Genomic DNA, 13755 nt, shown 5'->3' on the forward strand with positions numbered 1-13755 from the left:
AACTGTGACTCGAGTCACCGTTTGCGGTTCCGTGATTGCTATTGGTTGGATTAAACATGGGAAGCTGACGTAATCATTGCGCGGGTCTGTCAAAAAAAGTATCTTAACTTTACCCACCTAACGCTTCTGCTGAAACTCGTAATGACTGTATGGCTTTCAGTTAATGTTCGGGTGAATTTTGTAAGTCATCGGGAAAATTGTTACGTTTGAGGCGCATTTTTTTTTAGTTAACGAAAAGTAGAGCATTACGTGACAGTCAATAAATTGGATTAGCACTAAGTCAAGTCACCGGTGAATGATAGTATTGTAAACCTGGCTAGCTAGCTAAACGGACAGGTGAGACTGAGCACTAAAACATTAAAAACGCTTGGACTTAGTGTTGTTATGTGCTAAGCATTTTCCTTTGTGTGGTCCTCTAGCTCTTCTGTCGTCTGCTAACGTTGCATGCAATAAAAGGTTTAGGTCTTCAGTAGCTGTCAGCTGGTGTAGAAGTCATTGGGTCATCATGGAGAGTTACAGTCAGCGGTTTGAATCCACCACCGGACGGGACAGTAAATCTCAAAAGAAGAAGGGCTCCACTTCGTCATACACCGATGACGGAGACCGCAAACCAAAATTTGTAAGTATGAAAAGACTAAAACGAGCTTTGGTTTTACTCTAACGGTATGATACAGAAAGCATTTGATAAACGCTGCAAATAGATGGTCACTCAGTGTTTACAAGCAGTTATATAAGCCCCATTCCGTGCTTCAACATATGCTTTCCCTATGATACAACCAGCCACAGAGAAGGACATTGATGTGGACAGAACAGTACACGGGTAGATGGCCCTCCATATAAGGAATGTAGCAGACACCTTGGATCGGTATTTTCTATTACTTTCAGAACGACCAGTTTGGATAGACAAACAACCACGGTTAGACCTCGTGGTGAAGATGTGTCATGCCTTCGTAATGTGCTTACATGTCTGGGGAGGCTGAGAGAAACGAATAGTTAACAAAGCACAGGAGGCTACACAAGTAATGTTTTATACGGTAGAATTTCTTCGACAGCCATAACCTTGAGTGTTTGTTGACTTTGCACGTAGGAAATCAAAAGGTTAAAATTAGCACAGGGTTTAGCTGACACTAATCCATGCATTCCCTCCTACAAACAAGACAGCATTTAGTGTCTTTGGTATTTGTCGGTTGTTGTTCTTCAGCTAGTCTAGCTGTGTAAACAAAATCATATTTTTTTTTGTTTGTTTACACAGCTAAACTAGCAATTAAAAAGACAACAACAACAACCCCAAACCCTTCTCATTTTCTGATAGGAGACTTGCTTGTGACACAGATCTCTTTAAAGCATGCTCAACCTGAAATTGAGTTTCAGTGGTTCGAAATATGCCATAAAAACTTGAGTCTGAGCCTGCCTGTTTAAAGGTGACTGTAGTACTTTGAATCCATCTGCAGGACCTTGCTGAATCTGTGATCTCATGGATATGTAGTTGGGAAAGCAAGAGGACAAAGCCTGTTCTTTTTCCCCAGACAGGTTTCTTTTAGATTGCTTGATCCAAGACAAAGGTGTTGGAAGCCTTGGTCTGCATTCAGTCTAAAATGACTGCACCAGCCAGATGGGACCAAGAGCTCTCAGCAAATCTTCCTTCCATCAACCAGAGGTGTTTGGCGTAAACAAAGGTGTCCAGTCAAGTGTTGGACACCTTTCTGAGACTAATTTAGAAGGCTTTTATTTTATTGCCTAGTCTGCTAAGAAATGTTAAGGCAACTTTATAATTTCTGTTTTAGCCAAACTCTTTGTTCCATAAGTAACTTTGCTCATAGAAAATGTGCAGCATATAGCATAGTAAAATCTCAGTGGACTTCATCTCACATGGAATGAGGCCTTTTGATGTCTTTGCTGTGACTCGGCTCAGGTGGTAATTTTTAGAAGAGTGTTTCAGTGCCTAATTTGTAAGTTAGGAGGATCTGCAACACAGGGAGGGTGCTGTTCTGGCATGATCCGACACAAAGTAATCCCTGAGTGTTAGTGTCTGTCTGGACGAGAGACACCGAGTTGCTTTCACAGGATCTTTAAATTAGGAGTACCTTCCTCTTCTTTTAAAGAGGAAATACCAAAGAAGCGAGGTTTTCTTCAGTTGATAGAGTTAACTACATGTTAGTGAATTTTTCGATGACATCCAGTTTCAATAGAGACAGTATCACAAAGCCTAATGAATGAGTTGTTGCTGTGGAAACAAAAGTCATCTTAAAGCCAATGCCTGCTTTACTAGGATCTCCAACATTTTTTGAATGCCTCATTGTAAGGGGAGCAATGTAGACCACCCCCATCTATATATAACACCCCACACATGCTGGTTTTATTCTTGATTCACCTTCTTGTCAGAATGACATCTGGATTTCTTGAGATTTCTCCATCTCTGTGTATTTTTTTTTTTTTTTTTAACCAGTAAAAACGAGTATTGAAAAACTGCAGCTTGCATTAGTGGGCTTTCTTTTACAGCTTCTCGTGACCTTTGCTTTTGCCTCTTGAAAGCAGAGGTCACCACCATCTCCTCTGCCACAGCTGTAATGCAGGATGTTAGTTTTCTTAATGAGTTAACTGAAATGTTTGTCTGCTGGTAAATGTGCTATATCCATGGTGCGTACTCTCCCAGAGATTGTTCAAAAAGCACTTTATATCTGGTGGAAACATGTCACATCAGTGTGTTAATGAAGTTGTGAGATGCCTTTTTGCCCTTTTTTTTTTTTCGCAAATGGACTAACTGAAGGACTGGAATTGCTGTGGCCATAATGAATTTTACTTTATCAGTAATTACCGTGTTTGGCAAGTTCTTCTTTCATCACAAAAATGTCCTTTATATAGTTTTTAATTGGTAGTTATTTTGTTGTGTGGCTTTTTGGCCAGTTCCTATCATATTCCAGCAGAGGTAGAACTAAAATGATAAAGTGATTACCGTTGTTATTTAATTAAATTGGAAAATAATATTTTTGAGAAAGACCTCATAGATGACTACATGTAACAGGTGTTAAGGAAATCGGTTTTGTGTGGCTGAAAGAAAAAAAAACAACAATATATTGAATTTTTAAATAGTCAAATATCTGTTTTGGAATAGGTCTTAAAATTTGTATTGGTCAGGCTCTGTGTAGCAGTTCATTTGTGATAGAAATGTTGTTTTATATGGTGACCATGTAAAAACTTGATAACAACACTTCTAACACTGGCAAATGGTAAACAGTTTTGCCTAGAGGCAACTTTGTCAAAAATGTCATGTTTGATACTTGGTGATGCAGGTCTCTGGGACATGTGCTATAATAAATAAAGTAATTTATTTAAATCAACTGTATATCTGGCACACCATGGACATTTGGGAAGGAAAACACATAGTCAGGCCAGTTCTATTAAAGGCAGCGAGTCTTTGCTGATTTAATTGACAGAAGAAATAAGTGCATCTTCCTGATATTTTTGGATCATTCATTAAATGGTAAATGGCCTGTATTGTTATAGTGCTTTACTTAGTCCCTAAGGACCCAAAAGTGATGGCAAGCTACATTGTAGCCACAGCTGCCCTGGGGCGCACTGACAGAGGCGAGGCTGCCGGACACTGGCGCTGCCGGGCCCTCTGACCACCACCAGTAGCCAACAGTTGAAGTGTCTAGCCCAAGGACACAACAGTTAAAACAACATTAAACAGAAACTTCTATTATGTGCATGAGTATGCAGACCTTCCTGCCAGTTGTTGGACTGGTGTTGATGTTTTGATGTTTTGCAGAGTCGTACTGTCCACTCCATTTAAAGAAGCATTTTTTTTTTTTAATTGAATGTGAATGTAAAACACCATTGTAACTCTTTGAATGTCAAAATAAGTGTAACAGAGTAGGGACAAATCAATACAGACATTTCACTGTCTGTATCCTTTTTAGATTATGCTGTATGCTGCAAAGAATGGGGCATGTGTGTTTAACTGAAATGAAGCAAATTCTTGAAGTCTGAATGTAAAAATGTGCTCCAGAAGTGTTTGTTAGAATATTTGGTGCTTTTGCTTTGTGTATCCTGATTTGTTTCTTTTTGCTCCCCACTTATAGCACTTACCCTTTAGAAACATCACAGATGATGTGGTAAGCTTTGTCAAACTGATATGCTTCTGTGTGTGCTTTGTGTCATCGATCTCTGCAACATCTAACGTCACCTTACTTGAGGTCACTGCTTCTGCTTATTTTGAGCATCATTAACAAAACCAAAACAGTCAGGCATTGGAGCTATTAACATCATAGGACAGACTTCTTGTTTATAGTTTGTTTCATATTACTAGCATTGCATTCTAGTTTATTACTAACTGTTTTTTTTATTCTCCCTGACTACTAACCATTTAAATGTGCTCATAATCCTCTAAACTTGACTCTAAGTCTGGAGTAATTTTTTCTATTTTTAATTGTGCTTTCTTTCTTTCTATAGCTGGACAGATTTGCCAGTATTCGGATTCCCGGTAGTAAAAAGGAGCGCCCACCCTTGACACAATCTAAGCACAATGCAAACGACTGGTCCAGTTCTTCATCCTCCACCTCACATCATTTTGAGGAACTATCGTCAAAGATAAACTCAGAAAAGGAGATCTTGGCTCTTTTTGAAAAGATGATGGTGTGTTCTTACTTTTTGTACAACATTTTCACATTTCATTAAAAAAAAAGTGCTACCAGGGACTAAGTGATAAAGATATTCAAAAAGACAAATAATCAATTTAACACAAGTGATGATATTTTTCAAACTTTCATTTTAGTTCAGTAATTTTATGATCATGGCCACAAAGCAGCTGATATTTGGCTGTTGACCCTAGAAACAGTGCAGAATGCTAATGTCTTCCAGAGTCGGTTATGCATGCAAAAACAGCATCGCATTTTGGCCACTGTAATGTAGTTTTTTTTTCTCCTTTCTTTTTTAGGAAGACATGAACTTGAATGAGGACAAAAAGACTCCTTTGAGAGAAAAAGACCTCAACACAAAGAAAGAAATGGTCATTCAGTATATATCAACTGCCTCTAAAACTGTAAGTTTTTAAATATTTACAATATTTCACCTATTTTGAGTTTAAATTAACTGACATTTTATATTTATGTGGTTGAATGTTTGCATTGAAACACGTGTTGTTGATGCTTTTAATTAGCAGTGTCTAGCAGCCTGAAGAAGTTTGATTTTCATACTTTCTAACATTTTTGAGTGGAAGGTAACTGGTTCAGTTTTGGTAATGTGAGGTACCATCCACACGTGTTTTGGTAAACATCACTTTTTCTGTGCGTTTTGGCCTTTTTGGAGTTTGAAGTCACAGAAAATGAAGCTTTTGAAACTGTTTCTGTATCAAATTTGAACTTGGAAAATGATTGTGTCACGCAACATCACATGTGTGTGCATTTATCTCCTTTTTAAACAGAAGACTATGACCCATGGTATTGTTTATAGGCCTTTGATTGGCCAGCTTTTCTGCAGTTAGAGGTATATGACCAACACTTTCGACAGCATGTGACATATTTTTTGCATTTTTATGTGGATGGAAATCTTTTAAGAACAAAAGTGGAAAATCCTGCTTTAAATGGTGCGGGTGAATGTAGCTTGAATTTTAGAATACTTGTTCACTGGTTTTCAGTTTTTGGCACCTGTTTAATTGTGTTCTTTTAATGTAGAAGGATATACTTGCCTTGAGTACTCAGCATCTCTCTCACTCACAGCAGTTATCATGACACTTAAGTTAACATTGTTGTTGTGAACAAACAGCTCAGTTAATGTTAAAATAAAATGTATTTATTTATTTTTTTATACCACTTAAGACCAAAAATACATTGTCAAAAATCTTTGAAGAGGAGTGCAACGTCTCACTTTCCACATAGGCACGCACTCTGTTGAGTGAGCAGCAGAGGTGAATGAGCTCTTTGCATATCTGCATTATTCTTGTTGTGTTTTGGCCCAGACATGGAGGTGGATTCATTTTATTTTATGATTATAGCAAACATTTACTGCAGGTAATAAAGAGTGACTGGGAAATAGGAAAACAAGTTATTTTTGTGACAGTCATATTATTGTTGATGGATCACAGTATGTAGCATACAGTATGAGGTACAGGATATTAAAAGATATAAATATTTTAAGCTTCCACAAGTCATTGTAAAGCATCAATATATCATTTTTCTTACATTGAAAAAGCTAAAAAAAAAAAGAAAAGAACTTCCTCCAGACATTGTACTTGTCTTTTGCACTTCTTAAAAGTTAATGTTTTAATTGGTAGGGGGAAAACAAATAATTGACATTATGAACAGTAAAGCCTATTCATATTTGATAGCTACAGGTTTTCTGGTCAAGTTGCCATCATGTATTGCAAAGAAGTATGAAATTTATTATATTTGTTATAACCAGACATCCCTTCAAGTTTGCCTTAGGCTGTCTATCCTTGTCTCTAGTTACCATGGTGACTGGCCTGCATTTGTTACCTTTCATACCTGCATGGTAAAAAATGTGGGCACCAACCAAAAAACAGTGAAATTAATTTCTTTAAGAGAGCAGATTTATAATACTCTGCATTTACTTAAGAAGTGGTTCATTATGTGTTTTTGGAGAGAAGTTCTGAGAAAAAGGTCAACATTTCTGAGGAAATGTGGTGTCACTGAGTTTAAAACACTAAGCAAGGTGAAGTATATATCAACAAAAATGTTTTTACTTTTTACTTTAACGTGCCATCAAAATAACAACAACAACAACGTGACCTTCTCAGTCATGTTGCTGTTTTGCCAATTAACCTTTAATTTTTAAACCGATGTATGCCACTTGCTTTTCTAGTCTGTGAATTTGGAGATAGCCTTGGAGAGAAACAATTTCCTTGTATGTTGTCACAAAAAATAATTGCTGACCTTTGACATTGCGTTTTGATTTATGTGCAATACCCCTGCTGTGCAGGAAATTGAGTTTTGCCTTGCCTTAAATTGCTTTCAAAGAATCTTCAAAAATATGACTCCTCGATCAACTGAAGCTGAGCATGGGGAAAATTTATGTTAAGACCTGTCAAATGGTCAGAATCTGTGTAAAAGGGTTTATCCAAAATCCATGTGTGTTGTTTCTAATTTGAAAATATAGCACATGGTTTAGCACACAAAAGTCTACTGCATGGGCCTCAAACATGCAGGCGGGGGCTAGAATTGACCTACTAATGGGTCCATGTGCAGTAGGGCTTTGCCATATATTGTATACCTGTAAAAAGTGTACTTTTAAAAGTGCTATTGCTATACATCCCCTAGTACACACAAAAGAGAAGTTGTGAGTCAGGTAGAAAAAACACAAATTTGTTTCACCATTTTATATTGGCAACTGGTGCAACCCTAAAGTAAACAAATTACTCAACCAAGAACTGATACTTCCGCTCGCTAGTTGCACTCCTTAATGACAGGAAGTGCCAAGCTTGGGTGGAAATTATTGTTGTTGTTGCACAGTGGTAAAGCAAGATATTAAGCAGCTGGTTAGAAAACTTGACCCAAAATAACACAAACATCCCAGGTCGAAACTCTTTTTCAGTTTTCTTATCTGACAGTATTGTGAAGTTCCTGCAGAGTTACATGAATAATTTGCTTTAGTTACTGTAGTGTTAAATTAAAGTTTTAAGATCAGTCATGCTATACGTGTACGCTACTTGGGCTGCACTATGTTAGTGCTTACATTTGCTTTTTTACTATGTCATTTGATATAATGCTGTGTGCCACTAATATTGCACTACGACGCTTCTGCTGCTGGAAAGTTGTTTCAGTAGATTAGCACTTTGATTTAGATTGTGTCTCATCAGTGACAGTAGCTCATTGGCAAAGGTGGATAGAAAATGCTGTTCATTTACTTGAATTAATAAATGTTGCTACCCGCTATTTTTTTTCCCTTTCGTCTGAAATATGATTATTGCAAATTTTCTTGAAATATTGTGATATAATTTTGAAGCTATACCACCCACCCATGCAAAGTGTGAAAATTCCAGGGAATTTGTTATATCTTAAATAGTTTAATAAATCGCACTGCTGTTCAAGGTGAAGTGGTCAGAGAATTACTACCATGGAGTGAATGTGTACAGAAAGTATATGCAGATCTTATCAGGCTGTTTTAATAATGATGTGTAAAGATAAATGAGTTTAGCTCTAAAATTTTGTGCATAGTCTCACTCCAATCTGTAGTGCATATTTAATATGACATCTTAGGCTTTTTTGTAAAAGTTTTGTAAATGAATGGTTCATTAACATTTTCAGACCTTACTTGTGCTTCTACATTAAAGGAAGGTTATGTTATTATGCTTTTTAATTTTTTTAAAAAATAAACTGGTCTGTCTCACTTCAAGATCAAATTGGGCTGTATGTGGCCTTTTAACTAAAATGTCTTTGACACCCCTGGTCTATTGTATGTTAATAGAATGCTCACATAAATGGTACATTATGAGTGCACATAATCCTTCTCCTGTACACACTAGCTTCGGGTCAAGTCTCTTTGAAATTCAGGTGGGTGTCTTCCAAAATGTATTTTCTGTGAAGGTTTCAAGAGTGGAGTACATCCCTGACCAACTTTAGAACTCTAATCAGGCAGTATTAAAAAAACACTAAACAGTGACTCACTGGTCCATTTTGGCTATAACCTCAGTTGAAATGATTATTAAAAGAAAATCACGTGTTATGCTCCAAGTCCACATTTTAACATATGAAGCTTTTAATGCATCTGGAGTCTATCCATGTTATGTGGATGGACTTGCTGTCACTGGGCAAACAGGGTGCCATGAATGTTCCTTTGATAAGAAACACCAGAAGGACCCGGGCCTGTTTCTACCAAGAGCAGCAATCATACTTTCCTCTTGCTGCTGAAAGCCCAAGAGATCCTGAAAAACAAACCGCCTAGTCATCATCATTTCTCACCAGGATGGGAGAGGCAGTTGATCATTGGGCTTGAAGAGGAAAAGAGAGGGAGGCAGACACTTTCTGTATCCTTGATGGTCTGTTGTGCAGCCAGGCAGTGGTTTGTTTTTGTGAAATTGCCACCACCATTCGACTTAACTCAGCACCAAGCAAGAGACATACAAAGTGGGAGTCGGACTAAGCTGATGATGCTTGCAATCAAGAACCAATTTGTAAGCGGAGCAGAAATGACATATTTTAGCCGTGGTAACAACACTGGAGGGTTCTGATGTTGTGCGAGTGATAGTTTCATAGGACTACTATCTGAAATGAGTGGAGTGCTTTGATGTGTTTTGTGGTGATGAGCATGAGCCATGTTGTGAAGTCCAATAGAAGGTGGAACACATGCCAAATAAAATGTTTTCCCAGAGTTCAATCAGGACAACAAGCTACTCAACAATCAGTATCACATGAGCTAAACCTATACTTTTCTGGCTGCCATTTCAAAAGCTTGTATACCTTTGACTTTTCTATATATGTAACACGCTTCTATTTATTGGGCTATACGATGCATTCTTTGAATAAAAATGACAGGTTTTATCAAGTTGAAAAGTTTTGAAAAGTAAATATATTTGTATTGTTTTTCAGATTAAAGAGGCCTTTCTGTATATATTTCTATAGAGTAGGGCTTTATAGAAAAGAGGTGTGAGGTGAGAAACAGACTGGATATATTTCTTTTTTTTTTTCTTTCTTTTTTTTTTTTGCCAGCCTGTTGGGATTAGGGATTACATATTCCTTCAGATAGTGATAGATTACAAACAGTAAATTTAGCTTTAAGTCTTTACCACCCACCCACACAAAAGCAGTAGTAAGCCTTACTTAGTAGTAACCCTAGTGTCTTGTCGGGCTATGAAAAGGAAATTTTTGGTATAGCTACCCCCCCCCCCCCCCCCCCCCCCCCAGGTGCATGCATTCTAAATATATAAAGTTATTAATTAAGGTCTTTTTCAGTAATTTTGGTTGTTGTGTTGTTGATAGTTTTGAAATTTTATACATTTTAAAACATATCCATTCAGAAACACCTTAGACTAGAAATGTGTATGGACATGTAAGATGTGTGTGTGTGTGTGTGTGTGTGTGTAAAGTGGGAACTTTTTAGAGGTACATTAAAATGAGCAAGCATGGGAATAAAGCTAAATGCTTTAGGATTGGTCAAAAGTCAGGAAAAACTGGGCAATTTAAACAAAAACAAACAAACTTTTAATTTTTACTTGGCAGAATTTGCAAGGCTGTATTTAAACGATTTCTTCTTCCTTTCTTTTCATTTTACAGGGCAGCTTGAGAAGCAGCCATCAGATTTCTCCCCAGGAATTCCTTAGTGAGCTGAAGTCAGAGGTCATGGATGAACGTCTGTTTTCCTGTCTAGACTCACTGCGAGTGTCCCTTACCAGCAACCCCGTCAGGTATGGTACAAGATTCTGACACTAAAAGTGGACCTGCCCTCTTTAGGTTTAATTCCCCTCTCTTGTCTCTGGTAGTTTATTATTTGACAGTACACTGTACGGGGACACCAGATTATATACCTTTCTTTATGTAGTATTTCTCTCTTATTTTCTCCTCTGTAAGTTCTATTACTTCAAATTTAGTTCATATTAATCTAACCATCAAAACCATCTAACCACAAAAACACAAGGGTTTGTGTTTTTGTGGGTTTTTTTTTTTGGCGTGCAAGTTTAAGTGTTTTGCTGTCATAATGGCAGGTGTCAGTTATAAAATGTCCAGTCAGTATTGTTGCTAACACACTGACATGTTGTGATGGTTGATGCTTTATTGCATCTTTGAAGCTCTAAAAGCAAACAAACAACTAAGACCAGCTCAATACTGACCTGTCATGTGTCACTCCTGTCTGGTTTCACGCCAGCATCTTGTAGAAAGTTGCCTGCTTGCATTATAAGTATTACTGCCCTCAGCTACCTAAACTGTTTGTGGAAAAAGTAAACAAAAAAACAAGATTTCCTGAAGGTTTAGGTGCCACATATTAGGTTTGATCAGGTTATTTAACCAGTGTCTATCTTCTCATATTTGTTTTTAGAGTATTCTCATTCCATATTTATAGTAATCAGATAAATACTAAGATGTACTCTATTTATATATGTTTTGGGAAAATAAATGTGTATTAAATGCAAAAAAAAATTGTTGGAAGGTTACCGTCAGAAGGTGCTTAATTACTTCAGTTATTTAGTTACTGTTGCAATGAGAGGGCTCTTTCACTCTCATTTCTCTTTCACAGGCATTTTCTGTGACAATGAGCAGAAAATGAGCATCAACAGTGCTCAGTTTGTGTTCATATTTGCATCTTATATTGGTAATAATATTTTTTTTACTTTCATGTTAAATTTAAGCATAGTTTTCTCTATTTGTAAGGCTAATCTGATGGCAGAAATGAGTCTTACAGCCTAGCAATCAATACTGCCTTTTAGCAGTTTTTGTTTTGTTAAAGAAGAGTGATTAAACTGTAAATCTTGTATGAATATTGATCTAGGTGACTATAATAAATGTGGGTATGTCTGTGAAGGTTCTCAGTCATCCAGGTCATCGTAGTCTAAGGAGCTTGGAAAGAAAAGCGTGTGGGTAATGTAGCTATGCTGCCAGTCACAATGCTAATGTGGCTCTATGACTAAACCTCACTTCAAAACTGTTAGACTGCACTGATAGGTACTTTATGTACTCTGTAATGATATTAAGACTTTGATTTCAACTAACGGACATTGCTTTGATGGTTTGAATGGTCAGAACAGACACTGAATGAAGTCACCACTCATGATGACAGACTGTCAGTTTTTTGTAAAATAACACAGTCTGGTTTCATCAGAACTCTACCTAAGCTGAAAACATTGGTTTGGATGTTGATCAGTGGTTTTTTTTTCCTTCCCCTTCTGCACTGAAGCAAACAGCTTACATATTTTCATAATATAAGGGTTATCTTACTAGTATAGGTTGTAAGACTTTTACGCTTCCTGATCATTCTCTCTGTGCTAGAGCATGCAAGCTGAGTTAATTTGGTACTAATTTGGCACTTTTACAGTCTCACAGTGTGATTCTCGACTCCTTTACTGTATCCACCGCAGCGCCCCCCCCCCCCTTCTTTTTTTTTCTTTTTAAAAGGAAGGCCACAGTGCTAGACCACAGGACCAGCAAAGCTACAAAATGCAATTGTATTAAATGGATTTGATAAATGGATCTGACAAACAAGTGGAAATTGGTTTTTCATTTTTTATTAAAACTGACCTTCAGGTTTAAGTGCTCAGTTTTTTGTTTTTTTTTTCTTTTTTCAGTTTAGTTATATAGTGAAGTTTAGCAACAATGTGAAAAGAAACCTTGAATGCTCTTCCTGTCATATACAACTACCCATGAACAACATGTCAAAATTTGCAAACTGATCATACACATAAAAATAGTTATGCAAAGTAAGAAAAGCAAGGCTGAGATGATTTGCACACGTACAGAGAAACAATCGTGGATATATTGGATAAGGGATGTTGAAGATGGAGCTGCCAGGGCCACAGAGAGTGTTGGATGTAGTGAAGGAGGACATGCAGATGGTTGGTATGACAGAGGAGGATACTGAGGATACTAAGGATAGAATGAGATGCAGGCAGATGGTTTGCAGTGCAGACACCTAAAAGTAAGAATGCCTTACCTGTGTCATTAGTTAATTGTACTTCCATATGCAGCTTAATGTTTTTATTGAGGTTGTAGTTTGCAGTGGTTTTAAAACAGACTGTATTTTAAGGACTGGTAATTCAATGTTTAGCTTATCCTCATTTATAATCTATGTAAAATTATTTATGATCTATGTTTTAGGAGTACTGTATTCTTAGTAGTCAGTGAGAACAATGTCATTCATTGCTCACTCTGTGAAATGACCCCTTTTTGTATTGCAGATGTTCCACATTGCTGCAATTTTAGCCTCCTCCTTCTGTCCCTAGAGAGCCCTCCTGTAGTCGGTTAACTTGCTATGAACAGGACAACATTTTAAAGTTAATTTTTTATATCTGGTTCATAACCGCCTAAGCAGAGTGCAACACTGTGCTGCACTGCCTGGGAACCTTGGAGCCATTCTCCTGAGACTGCGTTAGAAGTCAAGCTACCTTAGCTGTGAAGTTAGCCAGATAAGGTGCCTCATTTTTCTCTTTGATTTATGACTGTTTTTGTTTCCCATGGAGAGGGGTGATTAATTTGTTTTCTTTTTTCAATGCTTTTTCCCTTATTCCCTTTTCCGTGTCTTTCTGAAATGATACCCCTCAGTTAAATATTGCTGTGCTTCTTTTGCATCTGATGATGGTGTGCTGTGATTACAGTAAGGCTGTAATCAGTGAGTGTTAATAAATCCTCAGTGCTACGTGTAAATATCAAATAGAAAATGGAAAAATCACACTTGGAGAGCTGCTACTCAAGAAAAAATAGAGTGAACTGATCAGTAGGTCTCAGCTTTTTCAGAGGTTTTAGAGTTCACCTCTGCAACTAAATCTTCCATAAAATTCAAAATTATAATTTTGTAATAATATAATTATCATTATTATTCAGATAAACATGTACTGACATGACACTGATGGAGCTCATTTTTTATTGCTCGTGTTTGTATATTAAAAAAAAAAATCAAAACAAATGATGTAGCTCTTTTTTTTAAAGTCAGAAACATTGCTGTATTTTGGCACCAATGTATGAGAACCTACATACACTACATGGACAAAAGTACTGGACCCTATGCCTTTTAAATTCGGGTGTTTTCAGTCCTGTTGCCACAGGTGATTAAAATCAAGCAACTAGCCGTGCAGTCTGCCTTTACAAACATTTGTGA

General features: G+C 37.1%; 1 protein-coding gene across 5 annotated transcripts in view; it reads left to right on the forward strand.

Annotated features, from left to right (window-relative positions):
- LOC146525489 (protein diaphanous homolog 3-like) overlaps positions 1–13755 on the forward strand; it is a 174694-nt gene continuing 160939 nt past the window's right edge. The window contains exons 1-6 of one of the 5 annotated variants that reach the window (XM_085176358.1): positions 1–336; positions 420–619; positions 4083–4115; positions 4453–4635; positions 4937–5041; positions 10227–10357. In XM_085176358.1, coding sequence (XP_085032484.1) covers positions 506–619; positions 4083–4115; positions 4453–4635; positions 4937–5041; positions 10227–10357 — 566 coding nt within the window. In that variant the 5' untranslated portion in view covers positions 1–336; positions 420–505. Of the gene's footprint in view, positions 620–4082; positions 4116–4452; positions 4636–4936; positions 5042–10226; positions 10358–13755 lie in introns of all 5 variants that reach the window. The other 4 variants (XM_085176439.1, XM_085176521.1, XM_085176591.1 and 1 more) reach the window with 4 other exon arrangements.

The sequence above is a fragment of the Neolamprologus multifasciatus genome, chromosome 1 (genome assembly GCF_963576455.1).
Source record: "Neolamprologus multifasciatus chromosome 1, fNeoMul1.2, whole genome shotgun sequence".
NCBI classification, from domain to species: domain Eukaryota; kingdom Metazoa; phylum Chordata; class Actinopteri; order Cichliformes; family Cichlidae; genus Neolamprologus; species Neolamprologus multifasciatus.